The sequence below is a fragment of the Homarus americanus genome, unplaced genomic scaffold (assembly GCF_018991925.1).
Source record: "Homarus americanus isolate GMGI-L3 unplaced genomic scaffold, GMGI_Hamer_2.0 scaffold48354, whole genome shotgun sequence".
Classification (NCBI taxonomy): domain Eukaryota; kingdom Metazoa; phylum Arthropoda; class Malacostraca; order Decapoda; family Nephropidae; genus Homarus; species Homarus americanus.
In genome coordinates, this window is record NW_024723833.1 from 9,154,432 (window position 1) to 9,173,377 (window position 18,946).

At 36.7% G+C, this 18,946-nt stretch overlaps 1 protein-coding gene across 15 annotated transcripts in view; it reads left to right on the forward strand.

The window, feature by feature from the left end:
- The window catches only part of LOC121863873 (rho GTPase-activating protein 10-like), a gene marked incomplete at its 5' end in the record, with an annotated part of 64,713 nt that overhangs the window by 24,951 nt on the left and 20,816 nt on the right, over positions 1-18,946 (forward strand). For 11 of the 15 annotated variants that reach the window (XM_042362770.1, XM_042362783.1, XM_042362774.1 and 8 more), the window contains 14 exon segments: positions 947-1,057; positions 1,853-1,957; positions 2,999-3,061; positions 6,571-6,654; positions 9,906-9,975; positions 12,607-12,704; positions 13,469-13,477; positions 13,709-13,885; positions 14,368-14,473; positions 14,908-15,129; positions 15,264-15,369; positions 16,825-16,984; positions 18,023-18,232; positions 18,469-18,676. In XM_042362770.1, coding sequence (XP_042218704.1) covers positions 947-1,057; positions 1,853-1,957; positions 2,999-3,061; positions 6,571-6,654; positions 9,906-9,975; positions 12,607-12,704; positions 13,469-13,477; positions 13,709-13,885; positions 14,368-14,473; positions 14,908-15,129; positions 15,264-15,369; positions 16,825-16,984; positions 18,023-18,232; positions 18,469-18,676 — 1,729 coding nt within the window. 15 annotated transcript variants of the gene reach the window in all.

An 18,946-nucleotide genomic window follows, 5' to 3' on the forward strand; every position in this document is an offset into this window, starting at 1 on the left:
GTTTCAAGTTACTGGCTTTGTAGTGAGTGAGTGATACATTGCATATAAGGCACAAAGGTTTAACTCCTTTATGGTAAATGTAAAATCATCATCCCACTCTGGCTTAAAATTTCTGTTTTCATCTTCATACTTCCGCAACTTACAATTAGATGATACCATCTCCCTAAACAGAATTTTCACAGACACTGCTATGAAATAAATTTAACAGTATTTAAAGGCTGCTTATTTTTATGAACTGTAAACACAACTTTTGTCCGGAGCGTACCAGATAGATATGGACAGTTCCTCGTCTTGTTAATGTGTCAGGTCATGACGTGAGGCTGGGTCCCCTGCCCTGCCCTGCCCCTCCCTCCGACTTTCCTCCGCAATCCCTGACCTGAAATTTACTGACCTGACTCAGCACTGATGAACGACACCTGACTATATTCTAGCAATGAAATTAAGATTTAAATTCTTAAATATTTATACTCACCTTGAATATTTAACTTATGTTTTAATCCAGTAGCCTCTCACTTTATACATACAAAGCTCGAAATTTTTTTTTAATTACCTGTACCTTTTATATTGATCATGGTGCAAAAAGGAGTTCAACCAAGATATTTTCACGAGCCACACTTTAGTCTCAAAGAGCCGCGTTTTGGCCACCCCTGCAGTATACTCTACTGTATTTTAACTGTAAAGTACTTCATTTGTGTTTACGAGATGTTTTAACTGCTTAATAAGTTAGGTTAATATATTTTCCCGTATTTTTAGCTATATAAATTACTCTTAAAAGGTTCCACAATGTTTTAACTACCCGGTATATAAATTACTGTAAGTTATTCTGCAATATATTTTAACTATAACTTACTCTTAGGTTATTCCACAATGTATGTAGTTATCTTGTAAAAATCATGATGTACAATACTGTATACAGTACAGTATATATATGGTTTTGTTCCAACAGGCTGATGCGTCGGTGGAGATGGAACAGCGTCACTTTGTTCACGCCTCACTTGATTATGTGTTCCTGCTGCAAGAAGTTCAAGAGAGAAAGAAGTTTGAATTTGTGGAGACGGTAAGTGTGTGTGTGTGAGTGAGAGAATTATAATACTGTACATAGCATGGTATATAACTCACTTATTGCTAATTGACCCTTTTTCTATATTGTGATGAACAGAACTGTTGTGGGTAATTATTGACGACTGACCCGCTGCCGATTTCTCATAGAGAACAAATTTAAAAATGCTGCAATTTCATTGCGTTTTATAGTGGGCACTGTTGTATTTTTTTTTGCAAATGTGTTAAAAAGTGGTTATTTCTAAATTAAACATAACCTAACCTAACCTTAGTTGATTGCAAAAAAAAGTGGCAGAAGCATTGTTAGAAAGTCCTCGCCATCCTAACCAAAGAAACCTACCTAACCTTACATAACTTCCTCACCGTGAGACTCGACTACCCGGTCCCCCAGGCATATTAAACAGAAAGAACTTTATATTATATGGTGCAATTTTATGTTTTTTGTGGATGTGAGAGCAGCCGCCCAGTCCATGTGGCTCATAACATACACTGGCATTGATTGGATATGATTGCCTGCGTAGTCACATCACCACCGAGAAAGGCAAAGTAGTTGTGTGCCAGACAAGGTAGTGCTCTTTTAGTCACCTAATTATCTACCAAAGGAAGCAATTTAAAAAAAATGACTATTATATCAGAACTCATTGATGAAATTATAGTAGGAATATAAACATCAAAACAAATAAATCATCGGCGGGTTAGTTGTCAATATTAGCCTTGGTGTTATATCTGATTATTTGTTATTGATAATAATAATAAAATAATTACATATATTAACTACTGTGATTGGTTACAGCTGTTGAGTTATATGTACGGGTGGCTGACCTTCTACCATCAAGGTCACGAGGTATTCAATGATTGTAACCCCTACATGCGTGACCTCCAAGTTAGAGTACAAAGGGTGAGTCTTCTTCCCAGAGTTCTGTATTATGTATCCTCAGTTGCAGAAAATTCATTACGTTTGAGTAGAAGTTCATGTTTTTGTGATGATGATGATGATGATGGTGATGATGATAAGGTATGTCTTATACTGTAGTTAGTTGAATTTCATTGTAATATTGTGAGAGTTGAACTTCAGTCATTCATTGTTATATAAACAAACACAAAATGTTAAATAGTGAGTGTTGCTATTATTGCTTTAAATAAAGTGTGTTTATCCATTTCAGTGTTGAGTTATCATACAGTAGTTCCAAATATAAAACCTTTATATTGACTACAGTGAAGGTGGAGCACACAGCTAACACCAGCAGTTGTTTGACATTCTTTATTTTTCCACATATGTTCTTTGGATGATACTGTACGGTAGTAAGTAATAAATATGATAAAACATTGCGTAGAACCTAATAAAATGTGACCTAACCTTACTTAACTTTCTAATTGGGAGGCTCCGCACCATGGATCCCCCGTCATATTAAACAGAAAGAACTTACTTTGATATCTGGTACCAATGAAAGCAACTTTCTTGAAAGTGCTGTGGTGTAATTTTTTTTGTTTTTTGTGGATGTGAGAGTACATTTGGATCGAGCTGCTCGGTTGTTGTGCTGAAACAATCAAAGAGTGGACGACAACACGTACCGACGCAGCAGATTTTCTGGCGGAATATTTACAGTAAATAATTAATTTCTTAATGTATAAAGCATGTCGAGACATAATTTTTTTAGTGTCATATGATCAATCTTTAGCTGTGTTATACCGCACAATTTTCCTTTTCCTTCATACCCTGCCCACTACAGGTGATTTATGATCTTAGATAGAGGAAACATTACTTATAATTAAAAAAATAAAATACAATCATATAATTTTTATTACTTACTATCATCCAAAGAACATCTGTGGAAAAAACATGAACGTAATTAAACAACTTCTGGTGTTAGCCATCTGCTTCGGTATTACCTTAATATGTTATTGTTGACCACCCCCTAATGACCATTTGCTGTTTTAGACGCGTGAAAACTTTGAGGCGACCCGTCAAGAATCTGTTCAGCTCAAGAACAAGATGCTGGAGGTGCGTAAGACGGTAATGTGTCTCCGCTGCTTCCCACTAACTCACGCCAGCCCTCTCCCACTCTCCACCCCACCACCCCATAGTGTTGTAGTCTCCTGTTACTGTCTGCATCGTCCCTCTCCTAATCTTTTCATTGACAAATAAAAAGAGTCTGATACAGTACATGGCTATAGTGCATTTTTTCCCAGCTGAGAAAAGATGCCCCACCCCGTCCTCAAGAGTTCAAGCTGATTGGCTGTTTCAGACCTGTCCGATTTCGTCCTGAAGTAATGATGCATTTCTAAATGAGCTTATTCATAATTGTTGGGTTGACCGTTTCTGACGATAAAGATATTTAGCTAAATTACAGTGGTCCCTCGGTTAATGAGCACAATCCGTTCCAGCAGGTTGCTCGTTAACCGAAAAACTCGTTAACCGAAACCATTGTTTTAATGGGTTTTTGGGTAATTGGTTCCAGCTCACCGAAAATTGCCTAAATTCAACAAAAAAGGTAGAAAAGTACACTTACTTTGAGGTGTGTATGTAGAAGGCTCCTGGATGATGATGATGATGATGATGACGATGGGAATTAGAATGGGGGTTGAGGAGAAGGAAGAAGAGAAGGCATTGGGGTGGAAGAGAAGTCACCCCATGGTGCCATTTCACCCATAAAATTTTAGCTCTCTTGGTGTAATTCAAGATTATTTTCTTTAAATCAACACTGCACTGCATTATATATTGTCAATATGTAAAATATATTTCAAAATGACCAATGATTTGCTTGGAAACACAGAAAAAAAGCGTTTAGTTGAAGAGAGTCTCAAGCAAGATGTTACCTCCAGTGAAAACAGAGAGAGACTAACGCCTGTCTGGTGTGTTAACAGGCTGGATGGCACGCCAGAAACTAGTTTCTTTACCTTCAATTATGTTCAATAATTGTTAAAATGACTAAAAAAGTTAATATTAAACTTTTAAAATTATTGAATAGTATAAACTTCTTGATATTTACTAAAATAGTAAGGAATTTAAGCCCTAAAACCGATTACTGTGTTGGCGGACTTATACTACAGCTGGTGGACCGCCAAATGCAAGCGAAAACATGTTGAAGTCGGCTCGTAAAAAACTCGTTAATCGAGGGATTGCTCGTTAACCGAAGTTAAGAATCTTATGGAAGGTAAATCTTGTTAACTGAGGCGCTCGTTAACCGAGGGACCACTGTATATAAAGATACATGCATTCATTATTTCAAACATAAGTATGTTGGAAGTTTATCAGAATTATTATACAGTGGTCCCTCGGTTAACGAACACAATTTGTTCCACAGAGTTGTTTGTTAACCGAAAATTTCGTTAACCAAATTTATTATTTCAATGGGATATTGGGTAATTGGTTCCAACTCACAGAAGAAAGTACATACAAAGTACTGTATACCAGTAATAGAATTAACAAAACATTAAATATAAACTAAATACAGTACTGTACTGTGCAGTATACTGAACAATAATACATAAAAAACATTAGAATACTGTATTTTAACTTACTTTGAGGTGTGTATGTCGTATTACCGGCAGCTTTGTGTACATATCAAACAGCTGATTGTAGAGGCAGTCGATGATGGCATGCCATATTCTTTACAGAGTGCATTGGTTCTAATGCCTTCTTCATGTTTCATAATAATTTCTGCACTGTATATTATCAATATGTTAACTAAATTTCAGAATGACCAATAATTTTAATGTAAAAATGCAAAAATATTCAAGAGACCAACAAAATCGATGTTCACTCCACTGTAAACAAAGTTAAACTGAGAAGCGCTGTTGGGTGATTCATTCAGCTGATGGACGCACAAAAACTGTTTCCTGTACTGTCTATATTATCAATATGTTAACTGAATTTCAGAATGATCAATAATTTTAATATAAAAAATGCAGAAATATTCAAGAGACCAACTTTCTTGATATTTACTTCACTGGAAACGAATGTAAACATAGAACCAATTACTGTATTGGTGGACAAGCCGGTCAGCTGATGTGCACAACAAAACGTGTTTGTCGTAAGGATTTCGTAAATCAAAGTTTTGTTCGTTAATCGAACTGAAAATCCTTATGGGAAATAATTCGTGAACCAAAATTTCGTTAATCGAACCGTTCGTAAACCGAGGGACCACTGTACATGAATTAACTGTTAAACTCTGGTAGCAAATTTACACTTTTGGAGGATGCATTTAATATATCCTTATTTTTACCCACAATAAGGCATACTGAGACAAATTACATATCAGTAATAGTACATAATGCAAAAATTAACATTTTAAAGGATCAGAATCACAATGAAATATTACACTGCCGTCAGCAGAGACGGGAAATATGACTGCAAACAGCTTCATGTTTCCCGCCTCTGCTGACGGCTGTGTAATACTGTATGTCAATGTGATTCTGATAATTTAAAATTTTTGTTTTTGCATTATGTAGTATTACTGATTGTAATTTGTGTTGATGTATACTGTACAGTAAAGTATTTTATGTTGATGTATGCTTTACAGTATACTGCTTATTATCAGGTTCGAGGTAATTATTCTCCTGTTCACACATTGTATTACAACTGGAGTCTCTCTTGTCAACCTAAGTATTACATACAGTTGTAGTGTCCACCCAGCCTGTGTGTTTAGCTCATACAACACAATCACAAAAATATTAATAATTTCTACCTCATACCAGTCTCAAACTGACAAAAAACTTGATGCTGTTTTACAAAACGATGCAGTACAGTCCTTGAGTTAATACATTACAGTACAGTACTGTATTAACATACAGTATGCAGTAAGTACTGTAGTTCATTTATTTTTGCCACATAACAAATGTTTTGAATATACTGTACAGAGAAAATAGACCTAAAATTTGCATAGATTGTAAAAAAAAATGTAAAGTAAGAGGACTACTGTACAGGATCAGAGTACAATGTAGTACAGTACAATACAATACAGTAAATCCTCATACAGGGTATTTAGTTTGTCACATGTTTACATAAGAAAAGTACTGTATGTCACAATGTTGACCTGGCAAGCTGACCTCCCATCACTGAGACCATTGAACCACACAGTAATGTAATATATAGTACAGCAGAGTAAGACAAACTTGTGACCCAAGTGCCTGTAGTGTAGTGAGGAGTTGGTGGAGTGTGGGAGAGGGTGACTGTGGGGCTTGTTGCCGTGTAGCTTGTTGTAATGTTCTTGTGTTGATTTGTATTTGTGTGTTAATGGTAATGTGCCTTCTTGTATTGATTAAGGGTTTGGTTTACCTTTTTCTCACCTTTGACAGCTAATAAACCCATTAATGTTTGCATACACTAAATTATTCATTTAGTTTTTCTTTTGAGTTGTGTCTTTAAAAACAAAACAATCTTCACAGATTTCCCAGAATTACTTAACTTCTGTTTTAGTTTGATTCATTTATAATGCTTCTTAATGAGTAGTGGAAAGAATGCATAACAAAAAATAATAATAGTTCTGCCTTATAATGCTTGTCTTTCAGGTCATGAGCATGTGTTCAATCCTAGACCCCACTGTTTCCACCAACAGCTGTGAGAATAACACTCAAGTTTCTGCCCCTTGTGAGGTGCCTGTCGTGATATGTGATGATGCCACTCTTTATAACCCTAATACAGTATTTAGAAATATATCTTTTAGCTTATTAATATGAACCTGAAGGATATGTTCACTGTTACATTTTATTTTGTTTTTCTCAAGGTATAAACTCCATGAACTACTACATATATATTCAGTTCTCGATCATTATTTTATCCTGATCATCTCTTTTCATAATTTGTTAAGTAATGATTATTGAAGAATCAGTTTATCCTGGTAACATTAAGGTTATATCCATCACGTGTTCACCCAATAGTTTCACAACTACTAATACATACGGGTCATTCTATACACAAAACAGTTCATACATGACCTAACTCACCCAAGCCAAACCAGACCAGACCTAATCTGACCTACAGTACAGTCTTTGATATGCCATAGTTTCCATACCCAGTTGGTCAATATTCCGTGCACATGAACATCCTCCGAATGTGTACATAATAGCTGTAAATTGTATAATAAAAACATCCCGTGTTTGAAAGGATTGTGTATGTAATGGCCGCTACATCCCCTAGTACTGTACCAGCACCTGTATCATCCTATCATCTCACCATTGCATATACAGAATTTCATAGAGTCTAGGATGATTCACTTGCCAGTGACCTATTGGTATTACCGAAGATCTGTTATTTGTGATATGTTGGTTTTTATTTATTTATTTAATATTTTTTTCATTTAAGTTTGTAATTTTACCTTATATTCTTAAATGTTATTCTCTCCTCTTCTCTTCTCTTCTCTCCTATAAATAACAGCAATACGTATTAGCTAACTCCTCCCTACCAGCAAGTGTATCACCCCAGTACGTACATCATCTTAAGGTGGTTGCTTATAGTTAGTGTCTGGATTATTGGTGTCATTGTTTGCATGCTTGACCATATAACTAACTGGGTCCTGGTGGGATAACGGTCATGTGATGTTGAACTAATAATGTTAATGTTGGTTTTATCATTGTGTTTGACTGTTGCTGTTTTTTTCTCTCATTACAGGGGTATGGTTGTTTGAGTGTGTGTGGATGTGTACCAGGGGTATGTGCATGTGTGTTGGTGTGTATGTGCATGCATACCCTGTAAAGGTATGTACAGTATGTGCATTTTTGGGTACAGTATATATGTGCATGTGTGAATGTATGTAGGTGTGTATGTACATGTGTGTTGGTGTGTATATGTAAAGGTACAGTATACTGTATATGTGAATGTGCATGTATGTGAGTGTGTATGTGCATGTGTACAAGTTCAGGTGAATGTAAGTGTGAAAATGTTCTTCACAAATTAAATATAGTACAGTATGAGTATATTACCAAAAAGGTGTGCGTGCGTGTAGGTAAGCAGGGGAGTAGATAGCCTCTTGAATGTACATATCATATGTACACCAACACAGGGACCTACATTTGTGTACTATTATCTTCAAAGCATTTGTATTGTTAATATTTCTTGGCAGATCATTAATATAAAGTAAAAAGTCACACTGGAGTGATTTAGCAGACTCTTATAAAATTTTAATACCTTGTTCTAAACTATATTCACATTATGTAGAACCTAAGCCGTATGATTATTTAAAATATATGCAGTACTAAATGATGATTTTCTTGATTTTAATTATTTTTTTTTTAAATTTGTTATAATTTGTGTGATCATGTTTGCTTTTTTATGGCAAGTGGTATAATACACTTGTTTGTGTGTTGTGTGGTGTGTTGCCTCAACTTGTCTTCGTATATATCTCACTGCCTGTTTGTTCTTGCATTTGTTTCTTTTTTATATATAGCTTAAGTATTTCAAGTACTGTACAGGTATTGTAACCAGTTATACAGCTCCTTCCCGACTTACGACCTACTCGACTTACGATCACCCGGACATACGACCGCCTCGGTCGTACCAAAATTTTGTCAAATTACGTATTTTCGAGTCCCAACGTCAGTGAGTGCGCTGTGTACTGACAAAATTTTCGTTTGTAATTCACTTTAAAATGGCTGGCAAACTTAAAAGTGAGAGTTTTGTGGTGTTGAGAAGAAAAAGAGACACCCATTTTAGATTTTCTATGTATTATTTAATCATTTTCGACTTACGACCATTTCGACTTACGACCTGGATTTGGGTCCCCAACCCCGTCGGGGAGGAGCTGTATATCATAGCTGGAGTACAGTATTACTATCATAGATTTTGCTACAGTTATATCACAATTATAACTTTTGTCTATAATGACCACCATAAGTAACACATCATGCATGGGTATTGGCTCAGTTGATTATTTTGTTTCTCTTATAAATATAATAAATCAATTGAAAACTTTCCTCTAGGGATAATTACAGAATTACTCAGACTATGTAAATAAGATTAAGAAATAAATAGCACTTTTAATAAGCAGTTTATATACAGTACCATTTTATCTGATGGCAAACATTGCATGATGCTGGACCAGAGGCAAGATTAATTAAATATTTTCATGTGTATAAGAAATATATATACAGTTGTACCCCAATTTATGCAGTCAATTGAATCCACAGGGTACCGCGTTAAGTGAAATCCACGTAAATGGAACAATAGAACATATGGGATTAATTCCAATAGAGACTGGCTCGACCCCCCAAACTCCACTTTTTGACGACACACAACTATGTTGTTGTAAAAATTTTATCTTAACTTTATGATGGTATGAACAAACAAGTAATATAGAAGAGGTTAGGTTAGGAAAAATAAAGGTTAAGTTAGGAAAAATAAAGGTTAGGTTGGGAAAACTAAAAGTTAGGTGTAACACTTACGTTAGTAGAAGACACACACTGCGCAACCTTACAGCGCGGCTTGCCCAGGCGGAGGGAGGCGGGAGCAGTGGGTGGCTGTTGGGGCGAATCTAAAAATAGCGTCTCGAGCCGGACACTCTGCGCGTATATGGGTAGATGAACCGCATTAAGTGAAAGTTCGGTTCTGGCGAGGCACCGCGTATATGAGAAATCGCGTTAAGTGAAACCGCGTAAAGCGGGGTACAACTGTACTAAATTATTTTTGTTTACTGTACAGTGTAATGAATTAGTTTAATAAAGTACAGTAGTTATTACAAAGACTATCTCATGTAATTCCTCCATCTATGGTACAGAAGTTAGTTTAATAGAAGATGTTGCAAGTTAGTTTAATAGAAGATGTTGCCTAACTTACCATCTCAGTATGTTTTGTGTTTCAGGTTTACTTGCAGTAATATTATGTATTTATAACTTCAACTTGTTACTCCCAGAAGTCAATGGATCCCGGCAACATGGACAAGATGTACACCAGACAGGGCTACCTCTTCCTCATGGAGAAGAGTATGTATATTTCTCACTCATAATGTATATCTCTCACTTCTCTTGAGCTACAGTGATTGAGCTATTACTTCTCTTGAGCTACAGTGATTGAGCTATTACTTCTCTTGAGCTACAGTGATTGAGCTATTACTTCTCTTGAGCTACAGTGATTGAGCTATTACTTCTCTTGAGCTACAGTGATTGAGCTATTCTCTTGGGGTACGGTGATTGAGCTATTCTCTTGGGGTACGGTGATTGAGCTCATCACCTTTGTCTCACTCATTGACACATCCTCTCCTGGACTGTTAAATTATTATATGAACACCAATAAATATAAAAATAGAAACTGAATGTAAGATGTTGTGAGATGTAGTAACTTACTGTTGATTTAAAGACCTTGGAGAATGCTGATCTGTGTCAAAGTGTTGGATGAGTATGTGTGTATGTGTCAAGTACCCGAATATTAACATTCATAGTTGTCTTGTCTTCTCCAGCATAGTACTGTAGGTATAATATTATGCTAACATGTTATGAAAGGTTTCTTCTCTCTGTCACTGAACAAAATAGATGAATAAAATTTAAATAGTAGCAGTCTTTAGAATGATATAGATGTATGTACTGTACTATAGTCCTGTCGGGAATGAATCAGTTTTAAAATGGTGGCATTTAGAACATGGTACTTTTTTTTTTTTTTTTTACGGGAATTAGCCCACCCGGGCACAGGTCAAACGACCCACAACGGAGCCTGGGGGGCGAAAAAAAAAGAATGGAAGGAAATTGAAAATATAGAAAAAAGGTTATACAGGTACAGGTAGTTCTGCTATAACGCGATAATTGTGTTCTTGTAAAATATCGTGTTATAGAAAATCGCGTAATAGAAATAACAGGGCTTATGGAGAAAATAGGGTTAGGTGCAGATTACTCGAAATCGAAAAAATTTAGTAGTTAGCCTAACACAAAGGATAGCACGGTCTAAATAAATGTTACATTCATATCTAATAATGAAATCATACAGTAAATGTAACACTTTACTTGATGGGGGAGAAGGGTGATTTTGAGGTTGATAAAATCGAGCTTCTCTTCTAGTGTTATATCCTTTCTTTTACGATCATCACCAGGAATTTTATCACCGGAACGCTTCTTGTTGATATTCTTCTTTACTATATTCACAAAATTGGAGAAATAGTAAGCAAAAATCGCGTTATAGCAAACAAGCGTTCGCGTTATACAAATATCGTTCCTAATTCATAAATCGCGTTAGAGCAAATTCGCGTTATCAAAACACGCGTTATAGCAGAAATCACTGTACTGTATTAATCTACACCACGAAGATGCCGGAAAACCAGCTTTTTAAAGTGAGACAGATTGTAAGAGCAAGGAAACACAGAAGAAGGCAGAGCATTCCACAGTTTGGCTGTGTGAGGAAAGAAGGAGGTACTATAACGGATTATTCTCGTGTGACCGACATCCACAGAGAAATGGTGGGCACCGCGGGCAAGACGTGTGTTACGAACCCACGGCCTTGCCGGCGGTACACAGGATGCCAAATCCACTGAACATTGCCCGTTAAAGTACCTGTAAAAGAGAGAGAGTGAAGCAACATTGCGGCGAAGAGAAAGGGGAGAGAGATTGTCGACTAAAGGAGGAGAGTTAATAAGACGAAATGCCTTTGATTCCACCCTATCTAATAGTTGGACAGAAGAAGAACCACCCCAGATATGAGAGTAGTACTCCAAGTTAGGACGAATGAATCCCTTATATACTTGGAGCAACTGCTCAGGAGTGAAATAGCTGCGGCATCTGTACAGCATTCCCAATTTTCGGGAGGCAGCTTTAGTTATACTAAGGATGTGTGATTTCCAGGACATATTGGAGGAAATGGTGAGGTCTAACATATTTATTTCAGAATTTGGGAGGATGATAGCGTCCTGAAATGTAATTGGTGGGAGATCGTCTAATTTACAAAGTGTAATTGGTAAATATTGAGTTTTGTTACTATTGAACTTAACCAAGTTTGTATCTCCCCATTCAGAGATGCTGCACAGATCCGCATTGATAGAAGTAATGATATCAGTTCTAGAAACAGATCTAGTTTGAGAGTTAGGAGGAAGGGGAAAATGTGAGGAAGAGTGAAGAGTAGAATCATCGGCGTAAGAATGGATAGAATTAGTTGTAGTGTGAAGTAAATCATTGATAAAAAGAAGGAAGAGAGTTGGTGAAAGAACAGGACCCTGTGGGACGCCACTATTGGTAGAGAAAGAGCGAGAAATCGATCCCTCGACAACAACTGCCATGGATCGATTCTCAAGGAAGCTAGAGATGAGAGAACAAAGTGGGGGAGAGACACCAAAAGAGGGAAGTTTAGATAGCAAAGACTTGTGCCATACCCTGTCAAATGCTTTGGAGATGTCGAGGGCCACGACAAAAGTTTCCCCATAATCCCTAAGAGAGGATGACCAAAGATGGGTGCAATAGGAGAGCAGATCACCAGTAGATCTCGCCTGGCGAAAGCCATACTGATGATCCGACAAAAGAGAAAGGTGTTTAAGGTGACGGAGAAAATTATAACATTGTACTTTAATGAAGGTCTTGATGTTATTTCCTGTTGACTAAAGATAGTTGTCACATTGAGTATTGTTCTCTCCCACACAGAGGCATTCGGCACAACTTGGACTAAACACTACTGCCTCTACCAGAAGGAGAACAGAGTCTTCACAATGATTCCCTACAACCAGATCCAACACAAAATTGTAAGTCAGATGGCAGGAACTGTACTACTTATGGTGTGTTATACAGTGACATCTTCATCATAAACCATACACTGTGGGTTTATGCACTATATGAGAGAGTGTAGTCCATTATATAGAGGTCCATTAGATATGAAACCTCAATATAACGGACTCTACCCATTAGATTGGTGTCCGTTAAGTAAAGGTTGTACCACAGTAGGGAAGGTTAGGGAGAAAAACTGTATACAGGGTGACCATTAATTATCTCATATACAGGTATTATAAACTTGGTAACCTCAAAAATGTTATAGATACAGCACACCTGATTAATATTAAACTGGACGAACATCTAACGGAGCCTCGATATAACAGACTCGTCTCTCCATATAGTCCGTTAAATAGAGGTTTCATTGTAAAGTATATCTTTTGTTTAAATTCTTCAGTGTCTGCAGCTAACCTTTCCACCATTATCTTCTACGTGTTCCCGTTGACCAAGTCTTTATAGTTTAAGTCCCTGATTAGTTTAAACCTTTTCATCTATAACTTATTTTGTTGTAGACTCCTATTCATATAGGGTAGACTCAATTATACAGCCTTTTGTAAGTGTATTTGGTAAAGATTAGAGGGAAAAATTAATATAATATAATTCAAATATTATATTTTGTATACTGACCATTGTATTCGTGTTCAATTTTATTTTTAGCTTTTGTTATTTTCTTTTAAGATTTTGAATTTTCATTTGTTCTTATCAATTCTTTTTTCTCCTTTCTTTCACACATAAACAGTGCAAGTTTGTAAGTTGGGGATTGAGTTTGTTAAATACCTTTAAAGTGATATAATAACATGATGAAATACTCTGTCATTTATTGTCATTAGATGAATTTGAATGTCATCATTTAATGTTTTTGTCGTTAGTTACTGTTCTCAAAAGTTTATATATTGTGTAAAAACTCGCATAATATATTGATACTTGTTTTGAACCCGATAATTGTTTTTTTTTTTTTTTTCGATAATGCCTGTTGCAGACGTCGACAGAAACTATAGTGCTGAGGTCTTGTGTGCGGCGGATGTCAGACAGTATAGACAAGAGATTTTGCTTTGATCTGACGGCCCAGGACAAGCCAGGAGTCCAGTACACACTACAAGCGCTGTCGGAGGAAGACCGCAAGCACTGGATGGACGCCATGGATGGGAAGGAACCGGTGAGTATAGACTTACTCAGTGAAACCTCTATATAACGGACTTCTCTCTCCATATAATTAATCCATTAGAGGGGGCTTCACACCTAACGGACCCTCGATATAATGGACTTTGCTCTTCATATAGTCCATTAAATAGAGATTTCCCTAGAGGTGTTTTGATGTGTTTGTTATTTATATGGAGACAACCAGAGCAGAGTTACTATACTGTATATGGTTAGCTATACCACACATTGAAATATTTCCTCACTACCTTCTTCATTATGTGAATAGTTTGCTGCTTCCTCTTCTCCAGTCGTACAAATTGTTCCTGCTGAGAGTCCACCATCGTGTTTCTTGTACAGTATTTACTTCTTCACCTCAAATATTTGTTGCTAATTATTTTATATTAATTATGACTTATACTTTAGGGACAATACTCAATTTGTATGTGTTATCGGCCTGAACACTTCCTGGTAGAAGCCTGACTAATTATGTTGTTTCAGATGTACGCCCACCCTAGTGGTGCTCCGGGTTCTCAGGAAGAGACATCTCTAGATGAAGTTGGGTTGAGCTTCACATCAAGAGCAATAGCCATGTTGGAGAGCAGAGGTAACACTGTATATAATGGATGAGTTTTCTTTATACATTACCACTGATGAAATATTTATAAACAAGCTGCCGACACAACCCTACGCTTCCCAATCTTTAACTGTTGGTACATAAATAACTGTACTGTACGTGTCTTTGTATTATTATTAACCCTATTTATTATGTAGGTTTAATTTCAGTTATACATATTATACAATATATTAATTTATAATTATCATACAGTATTTTATTTGGTGTTTCGTGAAATATTATAGGTTTTGTATATACAATACAGTAATGACCTTCATTTAACCAAAAAGTTCACTTATCCCAAATGGCTTTGATCCCAAACATTTTGGATTTTTTTAAGTTTGTTATGAGGTGAGGCATTTTGTTTGTGTGTAAGACATAATGGCATGAGCAAGAAATTAATTTATATATTAACACGTTCACAGGGCTGGAAGATCAAGGTTTGTACAGGTTAGTCGGTGTATCTAGCAAAGTGACTAAGTTGTTACAGTTGGGTCTAGATCGCCGGAAAGCTGAGAAACTGATGCTAGACGACTCTGCTGAATGGGAAGTGAAGACCATCACATCTGCCATCAAGCAATACTTCCGCAACCTTCCTGAGCCTCTCATGACGTACAAGCTACACAGTGCCTTCATCGCTGCTGCCAGTGAGCTCCTCCTCCCTTGTTGTTGATATACTGTAAAGAATATGTGTGTGTGTGTAATTGTGCCTGTGTGAGAGAGAGGGAGTGGTTGGTTGGTGATCACTACAGTATTTACAGTAATCTTCGTCCTCTCACAGAACAAGACCAGCTGTTCCGGCGTGTAAATGATATTCACGGTCTGGTTCACAAACTGCCAAAGACAAACTTCATAGTTCTCAAGACTTTAATTCAGCATTTGGTGAAGTGAGTACAGTACAGTACAGTATAATTCTTGTCATTATTACTTGTTACTAATTTGTAGTGTCCAATATCTGTACATGCATGTGTTTTATCCTAAGCTGTCTCAATCTGTAAAATGCTTTACTAGATATTTACTTATAGAGAACAGACTTGATATTGAATTTACTTATCTATTGCCGGTAAAAAAAATTATTTCTTCTGTTAATTATTATAAGTGGATTTCAGTTTGAATTTATTGGACTTATATATTTTACATTCTACAGTTGTTTGTGCATTCAATTAAATAATATTTTGGTCATAATATAATTAAAAATATTATGAAAATAAGATAGATACTAATTTTCTCCTGAGGTATATACAGTAGTTGTTGATAGAGAATAGAGAATAATATTGGACAGTTTAAGAGATGTATCAGGGTGAGTATCTGGTTGTGGTGATGTATCAGTTGCGGACAAGAGTTCTCCATCTGTGGTGAAACTGACAATTATGGGAATGAGTATCTGAACGACAATTATGGGAATGAGTATCTGAACTTACTTACCCTGGCTGTCGTCTGGTGAGGTTGTGCTGTCTTATTTCACTTGGGATCAATATTGCTTCATTTGGGAGGTAGCGAACTTTTGTCCCTGATTGTACTTTACTTGTCTACAGTACTTATTAAAATTATATAAAAAAATTGTGTTAATATAGTGATATAATTTATTGTCAATACAGTATTTTCTCAATTTAATGAACTAATTCGAGCCACCCCTTTCTGTTAAATCAAAATTTATACTAAATTGAATTTCCGTTATTTTTGCTTGATTTCAATCAAATTTCTGTTATTTTTACTCAATTTGATGAACTAAGTCGCTAAATTGAGCGTGATTCCTTTAAATTTCGCGCCAAATGTGCCACTTGGCATGTGCTGTTTGTTTACATCCGCTCAGTCTGTGTCCTGCCGCCACTGTGTGTATTATTCATTGCTACTTCTCGGTCAACTAACTACTGTACTTAGACATCGTGCTGAAAGTCTCTCAGAAGTCTCAGAAAGGAAGTGGTGTGGGGGAGAAAGTCAACAGAGTGCGGCTATCAATTGGAAAAAAGTTTGGAAATTGTAGAAAAATTTGAAAACAAACACCAAACCCCCTAGTTTAAGGTAAGCCATGAATAATGTTTCTAATATTTCTATGTACATATCATGTGTCTAAGGCGTCCCCGTAAGTGTGAGCGTATTAACGGAATTAATCTTCATTTAGCGAACTAGTTCACTAAATTGAGTGAAAAATAATGGAAAAAATTCCTTCAGCTAAATCGATAGTTTATTATATCGGATTCCATTAAATCGAGAGTATAGTGTACAGTGTTGCCCATAAGAGTGATAGAAGAGCCTCAGGATAGTAATATGATTTCTTGCCATTATAGAGTTGCCAACAAGAGTGAAAAGAAGGATTGTTATATAATTTCTTGCCATTATAGTGTTGCCAACAAGAGTGAGAAGAACCTAATGACAGTGAGCAACCTTGGGGTCTGTTTTGGACCCACGCTGCTCAGACCAGAGGAGGAGACTGTCGCTGCCATCATGGACATAAAGTTCTGCAACATTGTGGTGGAAATCCTTATAGAACACTTTGAGAAGGTTTGTTCTTCTTGTGACCATTCACTTGAACAATGTTGTTATTGGGATAATAATAAATTATTAATATTATTTTTTTATATATGGGCATACAGTATATGTCGTCACTGGTCTTTTGGTATACTGTTATATTTATTAAATTTAGATGATAATGTCTTTATTTTGGAGGTGATGAAGTCATAGTTAGGTTAGATTAGATTATGCTAGGTTAGGTTTATTCTGAACTGGTAATGAAATTTCCTAGAACCTTTTTTAAGTCATATAGCACCAGTTCTGCTCTACAGTAGTACCCCGATTTACGCGGTCAATTGAACCCATGGGGTACCGCGGAAAGTGAAAACCGCGTAAAGTGAACAATAGAACATATGGGATTAATTTCTATAGAAACTGGCCCGACCCCCAAACTCCACTTTTTCAGACACAATACCTACGTTGTAGTAAAAATTACATCTTAATTTTATGATGGTATGCACACACAATTAATAATTAAGAGAAATATCAATAATATTAGTTTTTTTAACACTTACATTAGTAGAAAAGATGGCTGGGCACACAGGGATGGAGGGTTGGTTCCGAGGCAGAGGGCAGATTATTGGCCCTCACTTGTATCAATTGTATCACTATCCACCACATAGGCTTGCAGGGCCTCTTTGTTAAACCCCTCAAAGTCCATATAAGTCCATATCCTCACTATCACTATCACTGACTTAGGCCGGCTGTGGTGGGTGGCGGGTGAAGAACTCGGTAATGTTTTGATGACTGGGCGACCTTGTGCGCATCCTGCCCGCGCTGCTTCCCGTGTATATGAGTAGATGCACCGCGGAAAGTGAAAGTTCGGTTCTGGTGAGGCACCGCGTAAATGAGAACTCGCGGAAAGTGAAACCGTGTAAAGCGGGGTAATACTGTACATGGTGAGGATTGGGATATACTGTAGTACAGTTATAGATTAGTGGTTACAGAAAGATATTCACCGAAAGACCAAATAGAAAGTAGTGTTTTATGAAGGTAAACTTGCTAATTGTGTCTCCTTCTTTTCAACAGATTTTCAGCTCTCAACCGGAGCCTTTAGTTGACGTCTCCCGAATTGGAGATGCGTCAGCGGCCCACAGCAGACAGACTCCTCCTAAATCTTCACCTCCACCACCCTCTCACAACCATGCATCCAGTGCTTCCCAGACCACCTCCTCACATAACCACACATCTGCCTCATCTGCGTCCTTGTCTCACTCTAAACATCCGCCGGTGTTACAAGTGAGTCAACACAAATTGTACTTTGTTGCTCAATTGTTGGCCCATTTGGTTTTGAAGTATGCCACTTGAGTTACAGGATACAGTGTGTAATACATTATATTATGTACAGTACTTTTACATTAATTAAAAAAGGTGAACGTTATTTTGTCAGGATTCACTTCTGATTTTTGTGTGATTATTATTATTTTTTTTTTTTTGTTAATTTGCATAGAAAGACCCTTTTTGTTTTTCCCCAGAAGGTTGTGACTTCCTTCACCACAAGTGAACCTCAGACAGTGCACTTTGGAGCACCGTCCAGTCTTCCCTCACAGTTACAACGTTCAGATGCATTGTCCAACCTTAAGGCCCAGACAACATCATCTGGGGCATATTCCAACATGCCTCCCCCACCATCCGCCACCCACCACTGGAACAATACTTCGTCTATATCTAGTCTTAACTCAGGTAAGAAGTTCATATTGAAGTGATGATGACCTCCTTACAGTTCATCTGGTTATTGACCTACTTAAAAAAGCCATAGAGTTTGTATGAATTTTGAGTCATGTAAATTATCCATCATGATTATATTATTGTCATTATCAACACAGTGCAGTTGTTATTATGTTTATACATGAACTCTTGTTAATCTCAGCCACTGTTAGCTCTGTTGATAGCGCACAGGAGTCCCAACCCAAGAGGCATAGGTTTAGTTCCATAGTAAAGTAGAACTATATG